The following is a 20,747-nucleotide window of genomic DNA, read 5'->3' on the forward strand; positions in this document are numbered from 1 at the left end:
TTACTTACCTAAGGTAAGCAAGGCTGACGATTCTAGTTCCCGAGCTCCCACACGATGAAGTAGTGGCAGGAATATGCTGCTTGAAGAAAACAAAAACAGCTACCGAGTAAACGGCACACAATTCAACCGCCCCTTGTCTTGCCACGTGTTCCCACAGCCGCCACATGCTTTTTTTCCACACGTCCACTCTGAAATCAACGGCAGACTAATTCACTTTACAAAACAACAAAAACATTCAACGCAAATTCTATTTCTCTTAGACCCACTTTCACTTCACTCCACTAATTCGCATTTGCAAACGCTCACCTAGTCTTTCTACAAGCCATTTCCTCCGTTTCCGCCAATGGACGCGGCACCTCAGCTCGTCTACTGCGGAATCGAGACCGGCCGCTTTTCGGCTCGCGGTAACCGATCGTTTAATAACATAATTCCGGTTCGTAGGCGAACTAGACCGGTTCTGGCCATCGCGACTGAACCGAAGCCTACGCAAAACGGACCGGCCAAGTCATCACAGCCACCAACGTCCAGAACTGTCAATGGAAATTCAAGATCGCCGCCGTTGAAAACGGTTAATGGAAAAACAGTAAATGGAACTTCCATGGTAAATTGAGCAAGTCGTTGTTTTACTATTTTTAATTTTGTTGCCGAACTAATTTTATTTTTTATTAAAAAAATTGTGAAGCGTCGAGTTTTGGAGAATTTGATATTCGTGGTGAATTAATTAAACTGAGTTCAATAAACCCTTTTGCTTGTAGTTTTTGTAAAAAGAAAAATTAACTTCGAATGGCATGTTTAAATTGTTGATTTTTTTTTTTTGAAATGGCAGAGGATGGGGGAGGTTTCGCAGGAAATCAAGAGAATGAGGGCACAAATGGAAGAAAATGAACAGTTGTCAATACTAATGAAAGGACTTCGGGGCCAAAATCTGAGGGATTCGCAGTTTGCCGATGACAATATTCAGCTTCGCCTTGTTGAGGTAATATACGTGTATTACTGGATTTGAGCAAATTTAATGGATTGAGATGAGTCAATATTAGGTCCTCTTTGGTTATTGTGTGGACATTCCTTCACCGTGATTCGAACTTGAGTGAGAATGATGAAAACGTGAGTGCTCGAAGATGAAGCATTCTTTTTGGTTATTGTGGTGGACATTCCTTCACTGTCAATACTAAGTAGGATGTTGCATTCAGGATAATACAGTGGATATATTGAAAAATTAAAGATTTGCTTTAGCAGGGAGTGTGAAGTGATTTTATGTCTATGACTTACAGCATTCATCTGATTCTCTGACATCAGAATGAATATCTTTACAAGAAGTGTTATATAAATACTGTGAAAACAACTAAAGAAGAAGAGTTTATTAGTAATAGTAAAGTCTTGGTGCAAATGTGACAGTGTGTTGTTATTTGCTTCCACAGGTAGATGAAAGCAGTGAGTTTTTGCCTTTGGTGTATGATCCTGCTAGCATCTCTGCTTATTGGGGGAAACGACCACGTGCTGTTGCAACACGAGCTGTCCAGTTACTATCTGTAGCTGGGGGTTTTCTCTCACGTATTGCCATGGATATTGTGAACAAGAAAGTCAAAGAGGTGACCTTGATGCCCTGTGATCAATTATAATTGAACTGTCTTCCTTAACCATTTGCGTGTGATCAATGATCATTGAGCTGTTTAGGACAAGTTTTATTCTTGTTTAATCAATTAAATGCTACCACCATATTAACATATGAGGAAAGTAATTGGAAGTTCTTATTAGCTCTCTGTTACTCTCTATTTAAATTTCTACTTTAAAAATTTTCCCCTCTAATCAATTAGAAAATCCACTCTGATACGTTTTCTAGGGTGTTATCATCTAAAGAACCATAGTAATATTATTTTGAGGTTGCAAAGGAACGTTTCATTTGTTCTCTTCTTCAAAATTTAGAAATTTTTGCTTCAAGGAATTATATATAATATTAAATTCTATTATGATTTTAAATTGTTATAACTGTCTGTAAGCAGCATACTATTTGCTCTAAAGCTTCTACATGCATGATTCTCCGTGTATGAAAGAGAATACTCTTGCAAACTTTGAGTTAGGCTTTTTTGAAACATGCATAGATTGGTTTAAAAATTATTCTGGCTGATGTTCAAATGCTTATGGTGAACCTATTTATTTTCTGGTTGATTCATTTCTTTGTTTATCTTTCAATCAGAATGAAGTTGCCAGAGCAATTGAATTAAGGGAAATTGTTACCTCATTGGGTCCAGCATATATAAAACTTGGGCAAGCACTTAGCATTCGACCAGATATATTGTCACCTGTTGCAATGATTGAGCTGCAAAAGCTGTGTGACAAGGTAGAGTACTTGACATATGTTTTTTTTTTTTTTTTCCCTTTTTTAATTTCTAGCGCCATAAGATGGATGCATGGAATGTTTTATCAACAAATTTCTCATACATGTCTCTATCTTTTTCTTTTTTCTGGGAAAATTCTTTTAGACAATGTTAACTCATATTTAACTTGTAGTGCCTTGATATTTATACAAAGAATGTATTAAGTCTTGTTTTTGATTCGTAGGTTGTTAAATTGTTCTGCGCTATCTTGATATCTGAGCATTTGTTGAGATCTATAAACATATAAATATCTTAACAAAAAGTTTTGCAGACAATTCTTGGGGAAAAAAAATGAAGAAGTGTTTTTCATTACTGTCACATTTGAAATTTTTGCTTCATCTTGCCACTAAATTTAGTTTAGGTCACTGGGGGCTGATATATCTGCTTGACGGTATATTAAGGTTCCTTCATTTCCGGATGATGTAGCAATGGCTCTAATTGAGGAGGAGCTTGGTCAACCTTGGCATGGAATCTATTCTGAACTTTCTTCTTCTCCAATTGCTGCTGGTAGGCTGGATTGTCATCATGTACATATATTATTAGATTTTGATTCCTGTGAAGAAAAACAGAACAAAATTGTCATTGTTTTCTAGTTTCAATATTTCAGTGGTCCAAAATTCACTCTTTTCTGGATATGATGGCAGCGTCTCTTGGACAGGTGTATAAGGGTCGGCTAAAGGAAAATGGGGATTTGGTGGCTGTCAAAGTGCAGAGGCCTTTTGTCCTTGAGACGGTGACAATTGATTTGTTCATCATTCGGAACCTGGGTCTGGTTCTACGGAAGTTTCCTCAGGTGTTATTTTATAGGCAATAGACTAATTGTTCTTATTAAAAAAAGAGAAAATGAAAAAGTGGACTAATAGCCACAATATATATTACAATGGGTTTTCCTTTTTGTTGGAAGGGGCACTCTTAACTTACAGTGTCACTAATGATTTGTACCTTTTATTTCCTCTCTTCCTTTCCCCTTTTTTTTCCTGTTTAGATCTCCATTGATGTGGTTGGACTGGTTGATGAATGGGCTGCTCGTTTTTTTGAGGAGTTAGATTATGTCAATGAGGGTGAAAATGGAACAAAATTTGCAGAAATGATGAGGAAGGATCTTCCCCAGGTGAGTCTAATGACTTTTAAGATTGTTGCTTTTTCATGTCTGGGAGGTCTGGGTCATTTTCTACTCTCAGTCTTGTTTTACTCTTTAACCTTGGTGAAATGATTTTATCATACATGTGCAGCTACAGATGTGTGACTTACCAGCCACTTACTCTTATGGCATCTTCCATAATTTATCACATTATGATGGTTCCCCACCCTTTCAATATTGGAATTAGATCAATATTTGTTGTTGGATGATAGTGGATGCTTTTTAATACTTCTTTATACTTCCCCAGCTTTTTCAATATTGGATTTATGTAATCATTGATATTTGACGATAGAGAATGATGCAATTTGTATGTGATGTCTTTGTGTGTTAGCATAGATTAATTGTGAAATCAAAGGTATATTGAATGGAGCTTTATTTGTTGGTATTTTGTTCATCTTAATTGATATTTGTGTCAGTGAGACATCATGTTATCTTCACTTAATTTCTGTATTCCAGGTGGTTGTACCAAAGACTTATGCAAAGTATACTGCAAGAAAAGTTCTTACCACAGGCTGGATAGAAGGAGAAAAGTTGTCACAAAGTACAGAAAGTGATGTTGGAGAACTAGTTAATGTTGGTGTCATATGCTACCTTAAGCAGGTATCTCCTGATCCACACTTTGTCCTAACTTAACAACATTTGTGAACATAGGAAATATATCCTGTTCTTCCTATTTACCTGTTAGATTTTTTTTGTTTTTATCTTTTTATGTTACTCATGCTTCATGGTGAGCGTGACTTCCTTGTAGTTTTCACTCATTCTTTACCTTATTTCTCCCTTATGCATGGTGATTCTTAAGCTCACTTTTGTTATGAATTGTGACTGTTAAATGGATGTTCAATCAGGAAATAATTGCTTCAGAAAATACATGCAGTTGGAGAGTAGTATTACTCTTCAAAATATTGCAGTAATCACTGTGTCATATACTCAAATATACGATGGATGACTTTCAGTTACAAGCTTACTATGTGGTTACCATATTATATTTAGTGCTTCTAAGTGCAACTAACTTATTCTATCCACTACCTGGATGCAGGGCTACAGTGAGTTTCCTTATGTTTTATATTTTTTTATACTCTACCATGAAAAATGCCTGTTGACGTTCTCTAATTTTTCTGTCTAAATTACAGTTGCTTGATACTGGATTTTTCCATGCTGATCCTCATCCTGGAAACTTGATCCGTACTCCAGATGGAAAGCTAGCCATACTTGACTTTGGTAACAATCTACTTCATAATTGTATTCGGTGAAGATCATCTTTCTTCATGGTTAGCATCATCACATGCGTAGTCTTGTTTAACTACTTATCTGTATCTGTTAATCTATTAGATTATGTATATTAAATATTAGGAAGACACCTGTCACCTTTCTCCCAGTTAAACTATTCCATATTCTTCTTCATATTTTGGGTTCTTGTTTCCTATTTTTCATGAGCAGTAAAGCATCTAGTAATTGTACTAATGTTACAGCTTTGAACTGATTGAGATTATCTATTCTGTTTTTTGACTGGTTCAGCTCATTTCTATGAATAAATTGCTTTGTATTGAGATAATATAGAAAGTAAGATTCTAACACAGGAACATTAAAACTGGATGTACTTTTTTATTTTAATTTTTTAATGGCAGACCTGTGGTTGATTTTGAATAAGGGAACCCACTCTTTGTTATTTCTGTTCCTTTCTTTTTCTGCATCTTCTCTTTTCTTTCTTTCTATGCACTCTCTATATTTTAATTTCTGCTCTTTCCTTTTTCCATATTTTGTTCTCTCATTATCCCATTTTTTTTCTCATCCAAAAAAACCTGGAATTTAGTCTGGGTTCATGAATGCTTTGAATTCAAAATTTGGTGTGTATGTGACGAATAAGAGAGCCATGTTACCTTGAATTACTGCTGTTGTCACAAGATGAACCTGTTGCAATGATAAGAAAAAGGATCATTATTTATCATGGACATTGCTTTCATTGAGCAACTGCATGTAGGTTTTCCTAATGAATGATTTTCTTTTTTCCAATTCATTATTGATTTTTAGTTATCTTTTTATAGCAATCACCTTGCAAATAACCTAGTCTTTTCATTTGTACAATTACAAGCCAAATCTCTCCGTTGACCCCAGAATACTGTATTGGCTTGCATCTAAGGCTATAAGAAATAGAACAATTTGATTCCTTGCCTGTGTTCAGGAACCATTGAACTAGATTCTGAAGTACACTTTTGGATTACAGGTCTAGTTACAAAACTGACTGATGATCAGAAGTATGGAATGATTGAAGCAATTGCCCACCTTATTCATCGGGATTATGGAGCTATAGTCAAAGATTTTGTCAAACTTGATTTCATTCCGGAGGGAGTTAATCTGGAACCCATCTTGCCAGTCCTGGCTAAGGTTTTTGATCAGGCACTAGAAGGGGGAGGGGCTAAAAATATTAATTTTCAGGAGCTGGCATCAGATCTGGCACAAATAACATTTGATTATCCCTTTAGGATACCGCCTTATTTTGCTCTCATAATTAGGGCAATAGGAGTACTGGAAGGTATTGCTTTGGTGGGGAATCCTGATTTTGCCATTGTAGATGAAGCCTATCCATATATTGCCCAGGTACAAATATTTAGTGGTTCTGCATCAAAATTTGTTGGGATTTTTTAAATCATAATTAATATAAGACATGCAGACAGTGCATTAAATAGCCCTTCTGCATTTCAATGGGACAATGGTTTTAAGCATAGCCTTGTACCTCAAGTTTAATAGTTTAATCCAAGACGGTTGTTGAAATGGTAAACAAGTTAATATGAACAAAACCCCAATCGAGTACCATAAATTTACTTCATTTTTGGGAAGAATTGAAGCTGAGATGCTATTTTCAGAGCTGTCAATCCTTAATTTATCACAACTTTAAGATAAATTAATTGATAACATTTTTATTGAAAAATGTGTAGCAATTTATATGATAAACATCATTTTGAGGTTCATTTCATTTCTCTCTTTTGGATGCTTTAGACAAGGTTGTCAGTATTCTGAGAAATCCAGGAACTTAGTGGCTGACTAGTCTAACAATGTTATTTTCGTTCGTCATTAGATGAGCTGCATGAGTTTGTGAAAAGTAATGAATGGTTTATGAACACATTTTTAGACCAGTTTTTGTTGTTAGGTAATATTCTGACAGCAATTTTGGTTTGCTATTCAGCATATACACTATTTTACTGCTCAGATTATTATTTATGTCCTCTACATTTTATAAACTGAGGTTTGCTATGTTCTTTTCATTTCCTTATACTGTTAGAGGCTCCTCACTGATGAATCCCCTCGTCTGCGAAGTGCCCTACGTTACACCATATATGGGAAATCTGGTGTTTTTGATGCTGAAAGATTCATTGATGTCATGCAAGCCTTTGAGAATTTCATCACTGCAGCCAAAAGTGGAGGCGGAGAGGATTTAAATGGGGATATGGCTGAACTTGGCATTTTGCAAAGTCAAGCACATTACATTGTTCCCGCTTTTTCATCAAATGCATCTCAACCACCACAGCCAGTTCAAACAAGGGCAGCTTTAGCTTTTCTGCTCTCTGACAAAGGGAATTTTTTCCGGGAATTTCTTCTGGATGAGGTAATTGTGGATCCAACTTACTGAATGAGTAGACTGTTTTGTCATAGAATGTATGACATTTACCCTAGCATCTTTGTCTTTTAAGGGCAAAGGCTGTTCGCTTTTGAAACCTAAATGTTCAAGATAGTTTCTGTCTTATTTATATGTATAAGAAAGTTGGATAGATTCTGAATGTTGGGCCCTTGCATGGTAGTTTAAGCTTTTGTGTCAAGTGATTGCTTATAATGTATCACAGCCAAGATCCTAAAGTCCAATCCTAGAAGTGTCACATTGCATGCATTTGTATTTGCACTTTATTCTCTGTTTGTCTCTTTGGGCTTAGTCCATTCTATATGTTCTGTTGAATTTAGGTTTGGTTTGCGTTATACATGAGGGGCCTGTAAGAACATATAAATATTATTGTTCTGTCCCTAGTAGCTTAAGTTTTTGGTTGAGTGTTTACTTGACATGGCATCTAAACTTAGGTCAGAACTTAATTTTTTATATGAGAAAGTGATTTTACCCTCAATCAAATTGATAGTTATCCCTTATCACTAACTACGCCTCTATTATATCTTAAAAGATTCTCTTTAAACCCAATTGATACTAAAAATAGCCATGCTAAATTGGGATTTTTATTTGCACCCTTTTCCCCCAATTTCAAACTTAATTAGGGTTTTTGTTTACACCATTCTTATCCGATTTCTTAATCAAGCTTTTGTTTATATCCCTTTTTCCCAATTTCAAATTTACAAATTATTTTTCTTCGTCAGATTCATAGGGTTGTGAGTATACTTTATCCATAGCTTTAGTTACATATTTTCATCAAATAAAGAATTATTTGTGATAAAACAAAAAAAGTTTCAATGATTTAAAAAATTAAATTTAAGGTTTATTTAGAAATAGAGAATGAGTGTGTTTAGAAGTTATTATGTAATTAAGATTAACTTATCAAAGCAAAAATACATTCAAAAGTTGAGGATAATGATCAATTTGGAGGGGTCTAAGAATCAGTTGTCCACCTTTTTATTATGAGTAGCACTATGTGCACAACTTTGTGTATAAATAACGATGTGTCATTATGTGATTAGATAACTGAAAATTAAAGATAAAACAACATTCAATCACATGATGACATATCATTGTTTGTGCACATAGTATTATTGTTCTATTATTTGTAAGTGTTGTGGTTTTGGTTTGGTTTGGTGGTCTATTATCTTCTTGGCCTGCATTACACAATGGAAACTCTTAAGGAGCTTAATATGACAATAGGTCCTTGTTTGATAACTTATACTTTTGAGTCAAATGTTATTTATGCTACAATTCTAATTTCTAGCAGGAATTAGAAAACTGCCTTACAAACTCTGTTATCACGATCTGATATTAGCTTCTGGTGATGGGAGTTATCACTCTGACTATTTAAGTTTTCTATTCATCTCTTTTCTGATGGATCCATTTGTTTGGTTCCACATATATGTTATATATTGCATCCTCTCTTTTGTATGTAATTATGCAATTTGTTTGATTTATTCCCTACATGTACTAGAAGTTCTATTGTTATTGTTGTATGGGATGAACCTTATATTTTCTTTTTATGTTTTCGTTTATGGATTTAGGATATTATTGTCAAAGGAAGCTATTAGTTTATCCAAATGCTTTCTTGGTATTTTGTAAGGCTAATTATTTGAGCATCTAATCGATGCTTTTGGCATGTGAAGCAGATTGTAAAGGGCATTGATGCAGTTTCAAGACAACAGTTAGTACAAATAATGGCTCTCTTGGGAATTAGAAATGCTCCCCCAATTTTTAGCATGTTTCCTGCTTTGGGACCTTTTAAGTTGGCGGCACTTCTACCCACAATAACTGAGGAGGATGAAGATATTTTGAATAATGTCCAAAAAATTGTTGACTTCTTAACTGCAGGAAGCTCAATACTGGGGACCCCAAATCAGGTACCCAAAATTTTGCATTTCAGACTATTCAACCGGACGACTCTGAAATAGGAACTTCCAATCTTTCAGTCAATGTTTCTATTGCTGTTTTCATCTCGATATATTTTTGTTTACTATATACACATTACTTTCAAGACTGAGTAATTAAAAAACAAGCTTTAAGATTAGTTTGGGCTTTTCAGAAAATCAAGACGTGATTTATTTCATTATCTTTCTCTCGTTTGTGTGCATCAGCGGGGTGATGTTGCTCGGGTTATCCAAGAGTTGCTTCCAGTGTTGCCAGGCATCTCAGCGAGAATCCTACCGGATATAATCAGTCGATTATCTTCCCGGGTGATTGCACGCATAGTTCGAGATTCATTGTTGTAAGCAGCTTTGTACTGCAGCCTAACTGCTTCAAATGGGTACCCAACAATTGTTTTTTCATACAAACAGAAGCATCACGAGCATAAAATCATCATCTAACTTGCCTAGTTACATATGACTCAATGAAACACAACAAATCAACCCACATTTCTCTGGGTTAAGATACTGTAAAATAAAATTTATCATTGAATGTAAATGTAAAATCAGGCATTCACTCTCAGTAGCCCAGTTGATGTTGTTTTTGATTTTTTTTTTTTTTTTAAATCAATGAAAATGACCCCTTTCCAAACTGCCTTTGCAACAGGCTTCTCTCCAGACAGTGAACTAAATTTGAACTATTGAAAACAAAAGAGTCTTATTTATTTTTAATTATGTACAACATCAAATTCAGTTTGACTTAATTGTTTTTTGGTCAAAATTATTGTTCAGAAAAATGGCACTCAAGAAAAGAGTATAGGCAGGGGCAGTTTCCGTTCTCCAGAGGCGTATGAAATAATATTCCTCTTCAGAAATGGAATATAGTGAGCCCCGTGAAATGCAGCTGCTCGCAGAATATTAAGAGGCCCTAAATCAACAGAGTAAGCCTTCTGAAAACCATCCAGAACAGCCATCATCATTATATTTGCCGGTTTTCTTTCTGCTTCATATTTTTTCAGCAAGGATACCTGCACACATTTCTCCAATTGAATGAACAAATCCATTGAATTCTCTGAGTTAATACTCAGTCTTTATACCAAAAATTAAATAACCATCAGATGACATACCTCTCCGATGTCTGTGCCCACCGCAATTCCCTGGGCGATGATTCTAGAAAGAGTGAGTGAATCTCCAAAACCCAAATTAACTCCTTGACCAGCCAAAGGATGAACAGTATGAGCCGCATCGCCAATTAGAGCTACTCGCTTTGATGCATACTCCTTGGCATGTTTTAAAGACAGCGGAAACACCATTCTTTCAGATGCCAACTTCACCACCTTTGGTGGCACTTCAAAGGATTCGTTTGCTGATACACTTACATCTCTTCCCAGCCAAGAAAACATATCTGTAGCACCCCACGAGCTTGAGTTCGGATGAGGACCATATCCATAATCAAGAGCATGATTTAATGTTTGCACAAACTTGTCCTCGTTCATTGATTTACAGTCTTTTGCACCTTCTGGGTTCATAGTCCAGACAATATTGCTGAACTTATCACCAATTGGTAGAAGTGCTATAGGACCAGCAGGTAGAAACCGTTGCCACGCACAATGGTTTTCTATAGTATGTTCTACTGTACATATTACAGCATTCTGTGAGTAGCTCCATCCAGTTGTTTTGAATCCGGCTAATTCCCTAACCCGTGACTTGCCCCCATCAGCTCCAACCTTCAATGAGCAGCATGTAAACTTTCATGAGTTAACGATAAGAATTGCTATCCAGCATCTCTTAACTATGATTATAAATTAGAGAATCTTATCGATATATCAAGAATGAATACAATTTCATCTAATGTAACTACAATTACCACCAACTTTGCATATAGGTTGTTGCCATCACTAAGTTCCAACTTCGCCAAACGCCCTCCTGTAAACGATGCTGTTGCTGATGTGTTGTCCACAACTATGGAAGAGCAGCTTTGTTGCAAAGCCATTGAAGTTAACTTTGAAGGGTAAATGGTTTTCCGTAAATCAGAATTCTGTAAAAGTTTGATTATAAAGACATTGAGTTATTTCCAAAATTTACAGAATGGAATCAAATTATGATAACACATCAAATTAGCAAGCACTGTCTGTTCCTTATTGATTGAATGAGAAAATTTCATTGTGGCTACAATCTGATATTGGAAGAAATAATATATCTACTACCTATCAATAAAACTATGTACATCCAGTTTTAAATATGCAATTGGATAGTCGAGTTATGTGTCATTATATGATTAGATGATTTTGAATTAAGAATAAAATAACATTCTATCACATGATAATATAACATCTGAATACTTCATTTGGCACTCAAAACTAGATATACACAACATTGCTTATTAATCATGCATTTGGAAGTAGCATATATCATACTGAAATATTTGCATTCACAAGGTTAAAGAATTATCTCTCCAATGATCTTTTTTGTGTTTATTCAATGCTAAGCTGGAAGTTACTTCCAGACACCCCAACTTTGATAGCTAGGAAACTTACGGGACATAATATCCCACATAGGTGGCCAAAAGGGGATTGAACCGTTGACCTTTTTTGGATACTGTAAGATGGTATTATTCACAGGGGTTTGGTAATGTAAATCTGTAAGCATAATTGTAAAAGTATGACTCTTTGTTCACTTAAACTAAACTTATAACGGTGAAAAGATATGGTTTTACAATGTCTTAGAGGCAGAAAGAGAGCTGATAAGAACATCATATGATATCCCAAATATTCCAAGAAATTCTTAAGTAATGATGCTGTAGGGTGAAACTTAGTCCACTGAACTTCATTTTCTTACAAAATCTTAATTTTTTTTTAAAGGAAAAAAATCGATAATTTCCCACAAAACATCCTCAAACAAGACAATTTCAGAAATTTAAGACACCATGTTCAGTAAAGAAAGGAATCATATTATAAGTCCAAATTCCTTGGTTAGACCTAGTCATAAGGCTGTGTACTGAACACTTTACTTTTAAAGATTATGAACTTATTAGTTGCATTATAGTAACTACAAAAGCCGTATTTTCATATACCTAGCTAGATAAACAAGTATGTATAATCATTTTCTGTTCCTCAAATATGAATTAATTGGTTCCCTAAAGAGCATACCTGTAAACATGACAACAATGAACTATGAAGCACCTTATTCTCCACCACGCACCTGAATCACCAATCCAATATAAGAACTGCAATCAGTAAAAAAGGTCATATGAATGATATTACTCCTTAATTAGTTTGTGCTTACCCTAGAATTTCTTTGTTTACATCTCTTGCATTGTATCTTGTGTACGCTAAGCCAGTATAATCCCATACCTACAGAATATCATAAAAATTGAATGAAAGATATAAACACCAGAGCTGTGTTATGTATTGCACATGTGAGCATAGAATAAAACCAGATAGAACTTCAGTACAGAGGGTATGGTGATAAATTACATTATTTTAAATTAAGATCGCAACTATAACCACACAAGTGTCTAGAGCCAACTATAAAATGCTCCAATATTCTGTTTGGCTGTCATTCTTTGTCTTTAACAAATAACTTATCAGCAGCAGTTACTTACAAGGAATATTTTCCACAATCAGTAATATCCATATTCTGTCCCCAATGTGTTTTGTGGGGTATACCAGTTACAGACTTATAAAAAAGCCAACTTTAATGCAAATATAAGAAAAAAACTGTTCATTTTCTTTACACACAATAAGTTCATGACTCCATACATTTTAGCAGTTTCGTATAGTATTACAAATAAATAGAAACCTACCAACCAAAAGAAAACAATGAAAGGAAAAATTAATTGTAGCAGAAAACTTGAAAACAAAACAACCATTACCTGCATCTTATCAAAATATGCATGTCGATGCTCTTCAATGTATTTCCAAGCACCAATATCTGAAAAAAAGAATTGCAAAATAGAAGAGAAAAAAGTGTGTGAAACATCTGTTTGCTGGTCCCTTACATAGAAAAGCTATGTCAAAGTTGACGTTTCCAATAATTATAGACAAGCAGGCCAAAAAGCAATAAAAGAGAAGGTCCATCTTGGTAAACAATAACTATAATCAATCAGGCAAAGGTGGAAATGAATGTCAATGAGTAATTTTTTTTTTTCCTCAGGTAAGAAGAAGAAATAATTGATTGATCCAGATAAGGAGGTTAAAAAGACAGTGAGCCACACCCCGACGAGTGAAAATTACCACCTCTCACACAGACAAAGAAACTAAAAGAAACATAGACAAAACAGCACTTAATTCTCATGAACAAAGAAAAGGATGAACATTGAACACTCATGGAAATTCAAATTAATTTGCTTGACTTCATGGAAGTTCAAACCAAAACTAATAAAAATGACATCAAAATTCAAACATAATTTGAATTTGGAATGAGATGTAGTGAATAATAGGTCATACCAAAAGCAATTCTACCAAATTTCTATTTTAAGCAATTTTCTAATGTGGTGACAACAGCATTCATATAGCTCATTTTAGTTCGCAACTACTACTCATTTCATCTTGTTATCTAATAAACATTACAAGCAACCAAGTCTGCTACCAAGTTGTCCTGTGGCTTTAATGTATGCAGACTACAGAAGGCAACACGATTACAGTACTATGTTCTTTAAGATGGAATCTTATTTATATAGATTTATTGACATCATTAATTCTCTAGAGAACTTATATATTTTATTTTTAAGTACAGGATACTCATAGCATATCGGGCTCACAAATAACATCGAGTAAAAATGTCAAGCATTCAACTCTACATTATAAAAAATAATTAAAGCAAGCCATTTCTGCCATGTTATTCCTATAAAAAAGATGATAGTATAGAACTATAATGAATAAGGGCTTCCCCTATATGCAATCAAGGTCAAATAGTCACCTGAGGCAATCAGACAACAACAAAAATACATGTCTATTTTGACAGCCCCAAGCCATAAGATGGAATTAAGAGATAAATCATGCCTTGAAACATTCTTTGTTGATATTCATTACTGATATAAAAAATTGACACAAATACAGTATTCATGTCATCTACTTGGCTTTAGGAAAAACTAAAATTATCAATAATTTATTTTTCCTTTTTGTGTCTACTATCACCAATAATTCCGCAAATGTATATCCATTACTGATATCAAAATATTGGCAGAAAAACATCCTTGAATACAGAAAATCTACGTACGATGAAGGACAGTAAAGCTTACTGCAATCATTTGGGTGAAATCTTATGAACATTCTAACCTCATTGTTGTGGTAAAATTATACAGAAACAGAAAACAATTTTAACCAAGCTCTCCTACTAAATAAGCATAAATAAATATGAAACTTGAACTCTTCGAAACTGATTCTTGATATGAGACTATGAAAATTTAATCATTTCAAGATGGGACAGGGGAAAAGAAAAATAAACATATCAGACTTAATACCTTTGAAAAATGATATAGTTGCAGGTGTCACTGTACTGACCCTTGGATCAGGAGGGTCTTCTTTCTTTATGCAGCCTCTTTTCACCAAAGCAGGATTACTATCAATGATGGCAACATTCAAATGTTTTGTCAATGGTGTGGTTGCTGCAACATCCAATAAAATAAGATGAAATGAATTTTAACACTCTACCAACAAAACTGTCCTATACTGACATTATGGAGGTACTAATGATAAAAAAATTGGTAAGATTAAGAGGACCATATATGATTCGCAGTGGGTCTAGAGATCACAGTAACTCTGGCTAAGTTATTTTCAACAGCCTTCTTATATTTATTATTCTCATTATTATTTTTGCTAGAAACTCTGGTTTTAATATGCTCAGAAATAAGCCCCAAACATTGATACAGCAAACCAGGGACAAAAACTTAGAAAGTACAACAACGTTCTGAGTAGAAGGCCAAAATAGAAGACATCAGGGATAGCAAAAAAGGAAATAATGAAAAGAAAACAACTTACAACCCCAAAATATTACCTACCCAGAGAACAAGCCAAGGCCATGCCAACCACACCACCTCCAACAATAGCAACATCATATATATGATCATTACTTGTAAAACTCTGCTTCACCTCACCCTGCTGGAATGAAGAAAATAAAATAAAATAAGAAAAGGTCAAAGATTGTGTTAGAATAACCATAGTAAAACTCCTTTTAATTAATTATCCTTCAATAAGAAAAATCTTCACATGAACTCAAAACCATCAGAGGAAAATAAATCTGCCACAGAGTGACAAATTACTCTTACAAACTACCCATAGGAAAGCAGCCAAGCACAACTCAGCCACTCCAAATCCATGAGTATCCCAGCAATAAATACAAACAACAATAGCTTATTCTTTCAGAGCATTTTATTTCTACAACTTGTAATTTGTTCTTGAAAATGGCAAGCTCCTTCTCACTTTTTGTTGACAAGTAAGGACTAACTGTTTGTCCATTTCCTACTTTGAAAATATTATTTAATAAATACAAGAATATTTAGGTGTCCATATCCTCATTTTATTTTCTTTCAGAAAACTTTAATAAAAAATTTCTGCATAACGAATTGCTACTAAACAAACACATGTTAAACATCTTTCAACATGAATGTCAACTCTCTAATCTAAGAGTTAAAAAATATTTCTCTTTCAGCAATTCAATACATAGAGTTATATATAAATAAGTGCAAAACTATATCCAGAGTCAAAATCTATACCCTCATCACTAATATAGAATACAGTAATGTTTGCATCAGACTCTGATTTTGCAACATTGTGTAACTGAATCATGTCCATTACAAAGGCTCTATTCATTTCACTATACCAAACTAAACAAAAACTTTGTATACAAAGCATAGACATCATCAATAAGTAGACATTTCGTGGATAAAATGAAAATCATCAATAAATATAAAGGAAAAAGAAAAAATTTACACTTCTTTGTTGGCCAGAATCAGAAGTAGCTGTCACTTTTGCAGCTTCATCGCTACACAAATTCCTCCTCGGAACCTTCAAGCAATATACATTTACAAAAAGTCTTCTTGCAACGAACCTTTTAAAGAATCACCATTAATCATTATATTATACCACATAATTCGCAATTAACTTCAACATTCCAGCATAAAAGATAAAAAAAAAATAGCTGAATATAAGCAAGAAGTAAAATTTGAAAAAAAAAAAAAGGAAAAACGAAAATTATGAAATTAATCACGGAGTTCTTGGATGAATAAATAGATTTTTATAGCAAATTAAAATTAGAATGAAAAGTTGAGTTGAGTGGTGAGGGTGAGTACCTGTTCATCGTGGAAGACTGAACTGTGGAAGCAGGGAAAGAAAGGGAAATGAAACTGAAATGAAGAAGAGACGCCGCGAATAGGGTGGGCTCTTTTGCTTGTGTCGGGATGGGCTTGGCCCAATATAATTTGGGCTACAATTGTAATTTTACATGTTCATTGATAATAAATGTATGTATATATACCTATATGTCAAATTTTGTTTGTTGGTTATAATTTTAAAGACAACATAATTTTAAAAACAAATCAAATTTTAAGGAAAATTAGAATAAAACTCATAAAGAATGTATAGTTTGACCCTTGTATATGTTAAATGCTTATCATCTTTCTAATGATTTTACTGTATCTTGGAATTTAGATAAGAAAAAAATAATATTATATATACAAATAAATTATATCTGTTTAGTTGAGTTTCATTGCGGTGTCATTGCAATTTCTAATGACATCATGTGCTATTTGGTTTTACTGTAGTTTTGCCCTAGTTTAATAATTCCTAGTCCTACAAAAATTAGTACCGAAGAGAGTTTAATTTTAATTTTATACTAATAAATTACGTAGAAAAATTATAATTTATCTATAAGGAGTAGTTTAAATGACAATGAAAGAGATTTTATATATAAAAAAATGTAAGTTTAAGTCTCTTTCGATGGTATTTCTAACCTTGAAGAGATAATCTGATTCAAATAAAGTTTTTCATTTCAAAAAAAAAAAAAAAAGTATAGTTTCACATCATGACCATAATTGTTCCTTTAATTTGCCTATCCACCCTCCGTGCTATCTGAAAGCAAAACTGCACGAGCAAAGATTAGAGTTTTTAGAATCATTACATTCTCCATCTCTAACCATAACAAACAATGAATACACCACCCTTCCCCACACTGTCAAAAAGTTGAAAGCCAAACCCGCATTCAATATTTTTCTTTCTTTAATTAATTTACCTTATACAAATGTCACCAAAAGCAAAAGGAAACAACTCTAAGTGGAGCAAGCATGAACATGAACATGATTGATTACATTTGCAACATCTCCCTCCATATCCCACCATCTTTTCTCTACATCAAAATCCTACACAAACCCCACCTCCCAACCCACTTAATTTCTTCTTTGCAAAGCAAACTTTAATCATTAAAAGATTATGCACTTTAAATCAAAATAAAATCAAATTTTCATACTATATATACTCAAAAAAGATTATCTTCAACCATTAATTTCCTCCTCTCTCACACACAAACACAATAGCTCAAAGGTTTTGGGCATGGTTTGATATATTAGAGGTTTAAGCTTGCTGTCGATTGGTACTCCTGGCGGCGACGGCGCAGAGCGGGTGCACAGCTTTGGTGTGCTCTTGCTATGTGCCATCAAGAAGTTTTAAAGGAGAGGAAAGCAGCAATAAGATTGGCCAAAAGAGATTGGAAGGTGAAGACAAGAAGGAAGATGGGGTCATGGAAAAATATGGTAATAATGAATCACAAGGCAAAGACAAGAGAATCAAAGGGTGCAACAATAGTAGGAATATCAGATTCATTGAGTCAAAATCAAATGGGCCTCACATTGAAGCAACAGCTACTCTCAAGAGTAATCTCAAGAAGACGACAACCTCAATAGCAGAGGCAAATCAACAAAGGAGGAAAGTAACCTGGCCTGATGCACATGGCAAGGATATTGCTCATATTCTAGAGTTTGAGCCAAGGTACTGCTCTAATTGCATCATATATCATAAGTAAGTTTATTTAATTGCATGCTCAGAATTCATTTAATGAAGTGTAAATGTCATGTCATGTATGGCTAGCTATGCAACATGAAAATTGAAACTTTGAAACATATTTCCTAAAAAATATAAGAAACAATAAAGTATGTATTCAACTAACTTAACTTTTTTATGAAATAAGTTTTGAATTTTTTTGAATATTTTCGAAATGGCCCGAAATGTTTTGTAGCATGTTTCTATGCTTCCTAGATAGCTAGTAATGCAAATAATTAAATAAACGTGGATCGTGTGAAGTTGACAAACAAATTTATAAAAGAAACTTATGTGAAGTTGAAAAACAAATTTATAAATTTTAAGAATATTATTAGGTTTTAATCCTCTGTATCATAATTAATTCCTTCTAGGAAAAGTTAGAAAATGATATTATCAGTTGCCATGATAATGGATATGGGTAGCTTTGAAACCGAAATCCAGCTATATCATGTGACTATACTTCCTGGTTTTTTTGCCTGAAGTTAATAAATTTACACCTTTTGCACATTTTTTACTGGGTTTTTTTTTTTTTTAAATTATGCTATGCAGTGTTTCAGGAGATGGGGAACTTGAGGGAGTAAGAAATTCATGTGTTTGTGCAATTCAATGAAACAAGACATGAATGGAGAGATAGTTTTAATAGCAATGCTTCTTGATGATCAGCATGTACAATTTCATTGTAATGACATAAACTTGAGCTACTGTTTCTGAATTGCATCCAAAGAAATTATCCACATAACAAGTTTACCATTTAGGCTAGCAAAGCCAGGAAAAGCTTGTGATTGTGGTTATGATGATGAGTTGCCACTTCTGAATATATGCCAGAGTAATTATCAAATGAGTTATTGATTTCTCAGTTATATTGGTAAGACAAGACAACGCACCAAAAGCAAATAGCTGATAATAAACGAGTTTTAAGCTGCCTGTGGAAACAGTTCAAGAATGAGTTATTATGGAACGTTGGTTTTTATGAGGGTTTTTCTTTTTTACTTTTTTCACAAAAACCGATTTGGAACTTGAGGTATTGGCATGGTCACTAAAACCATACATTGCCAAATATAGAGCTCATTATCTTGTCAATATTAGTGCTCATTATCTAGCACTACTTGTAACTCTGTCGACATTGATGTAGCTTCTCAATGGCAAGGGTTAGCATTGGCATTCAGATCATCAACGTCTGCATGCTTTGGCATTGAACAAAATATACCCAATATAGATGGCATGATTCAAGGCCAATGATATATCACTATTTGTGCTCAACAACACGTGATACATTGTACTAAAGTTTGAATTTATTATTTGTGTACAAAGAGTTATTATTTTTGCACCAAACTCAAATCATTTCCCCAGGAAATAATCCAAACACAGATATGCTTTAAAATATTTATGCATTCGTGACTTTCAACTCATATTTTATGTGTTTGTAGTTTATTAAAGTACAAGATATTATAAAGATTCAAAAGTAACCCTATGCTTTGTAATTAAAGAAAAGTTGTTGGATTTCTACTTTAATTTGCATAAAAGATGGAATTCTCTTTTTTTTTAACTTTACAGGACAAATTTGTATAATAAGAAAAGAAAGGAACAGATGAAAAATTTTCGTATGATAATTAACCACCAAATTTTCATTTGATAAAATCCATGTGATGTTGTACAACCAAGCTGTGCATCTCGTTGCATGAATCTATGCGATTTATTACATAGATTGGTGCAACAAATCCAAATATTTCAACTAGATTTTTGATTGTTTTCACATCAAAAAATCACTAGAGAGGGAGAAAATATGTCAGTGATGAGTTGATAATGCGTCAGAGTGAATTATTGGGAAGATCAGTCGCCGAGAAAGAGAAAATGATTTTTTTAAGGTGTAAGTATAATATTTTAAACTTTAGGGTATCCATATTAACCCTAAATATGGATACCCTAATGGTGAGGTAAAAAAGTAATTTTTTAAAACTAAATTAAGAGGAAATTTTTTAGCTTTTAAAACTAAGGTAAAAAAAAGAGATAAATTTTTTTTTCTTGGATAAAATTTTTAAATGATAATTTTATTTTTAATAGTACCAATAAAATTTAATAAACTGATAAATATTTAGACTTTTAAAACTTAATAAATGTGTATTTTAAAGTGCACTGAGCCTTAAGTGAGAATAAACCTTATGGCCAATATAAAGATAGGCAGAGTTAGACTGCAAATAATGGTCCACATGTTTGGACGTATGAGGGATGGAGAAAGGGACCAAAAACTCAAATGGATTCAATGTTTTACGAAGTGGGAAAAGCTGAATTCTTTCTTACTATGATTGCTTTTGTGAAATGAAGAAGTGTAATGGAAGCAAAATAATCAAGTGTTGGGCAAAGTAGCAATCTGAAAACATAATCCATCTTGATAAACTAGTTAAAATGGCAAAGTTCGACTGTTAGAAATAAGTCAGAAGCATATAAAACAATAATAAAATTATATGTACTTATTTAAATATACAAATAAGTATATATTTAATATGTATCAAGTGATTGAATGATTTTAAATTAGAAATAAAATAATACTCAATCGTATGATGATATATATAAATATATACTTATATATATACTCAAAATAGATACAGATATCATCGCTCATGAAACAAAGTGTATTGTGAAATATGACAGAAGATTAAGGTGAGT

General features: G+C 33.6%; 3 protein-coding genes across 5 annotated transcripts; 2 read left to right on the forward strand and 1 right to left on the reverse strand.

The window, feature by feature from the left end:
• The first annotated feature begins 235 nt into the window (after positions 1-235).
• On the forward strand, positions 236-9,634 carry LOC123220513 (uncharacterized protein sll0005). 2 transcript variants are annotated; one of them, XM_044642755.1, is made up of 13 exons: positions 236-601; positions 827-976; positions 1,419-1,589; positions 2,195-2,338; positions 2,777-2,882; positions 3,020-3,168; positions 3,361-3,486; positions 3,973-4,116; positions 4,647-4,734; positions 5,738-6,111; positions 6,794-7,117; positions 8,818-9,048; positions 9,283-9,634. In XM_044642755.1, exons 1-13 carry the CDS (start codon positions 344-346, stop codon positions 9,415-9,417), a joined length of 2,400 nt encoding a protein of 799 aa, XP_044498690.1. In that variant the 5' UTR covers positions 236-343; the 3' UTR covers positions 9,418-9,634. The 2 variants fall into 2 exon arrangements, with proteins under 2 accessions (XP_044498690.1, XP_044498691.1); XM_044642756.1 differs by having other exon boundaries at positions 9,286-9,634.
• A 109-nt stretch (positions 9,635-9,743) lies between these two features.
• LOC123220514 (ubiquinone biosynthesis monooxygenase COQ6, mitochondrial) lies at positions 9,744-16,421 on the reverse strand. 2 transcript variants are annotated; one of them, XM_044642759.1, is made up of 10 exons: positions 16,343-16,421; positions 15,984-16,101; positions 15,053-15,149; positions 14,516-14,659; positions 12,926-12,984; positions 12,337-12,404; positions 12,201-12,252; positions 10,919-11,089; positions 10,179-10,778; positions 9,744-10,079 (listed from the first exon to the last, which is right to left on the reverse strand). In XM_044642759.1, exons 1-10 carry the CDS (start codon positions 16,348-16,350, stop codon positions 9,855-9,857), a joined length of 1,542 nt encoding a protein of 513 aa, XP_044498694.1. In that variant the 5' UTR covers positions 16,351-16,421; the 3' UTR covers positions 9,744-9,854. The 2 variants fall into 2 exon arrangements, with proteins under 2 accessions (XP_044498694.1, XP_044498692.1); XM_044642757.1 differs by having other exon boundaries at positions 15,053-15,152.
• A 1,140-nt stretch (positions 16,422-17,561) lies between these two features.
• On the forward strand, positions 17,562-18,924 carry LOC123221751. Its single transcript, XM_044644654.1, has 2 exons — positions 17,562-18,032; positions 18,633-18,924. The coding sequence occupies exons 1-2, from the start codon at positions 17,785-17,787 to the stop codon at positions 18,691-18,693; spliced, it is 309 nt and encodes a 102-aa protein (XP_044500589.1). The 5' UTR covers positions 17,562-17,784; the 3' UTR covers positions 18,694-18,924.
• The last annotated feature ends 1,823 nt before the right edge of the window (positions 18,925-20,747 follow it).

Source organism: Mangifera indica, chromosome 7, assembly GCF_011075055.1.
Source record: "Mangifera indica cultivar Alphonso chromosome 7, CATAS_Mindica_2.1, whole genome shotgun sequence".
Classification (NCBI taxonomy): domain Eukaryota; kingdom Viridiplantae; phylum Streptophyta; class Magnoliopsida; order Sapindales; family Anacardiaceae; genus Mangifera; species Mangifera indica.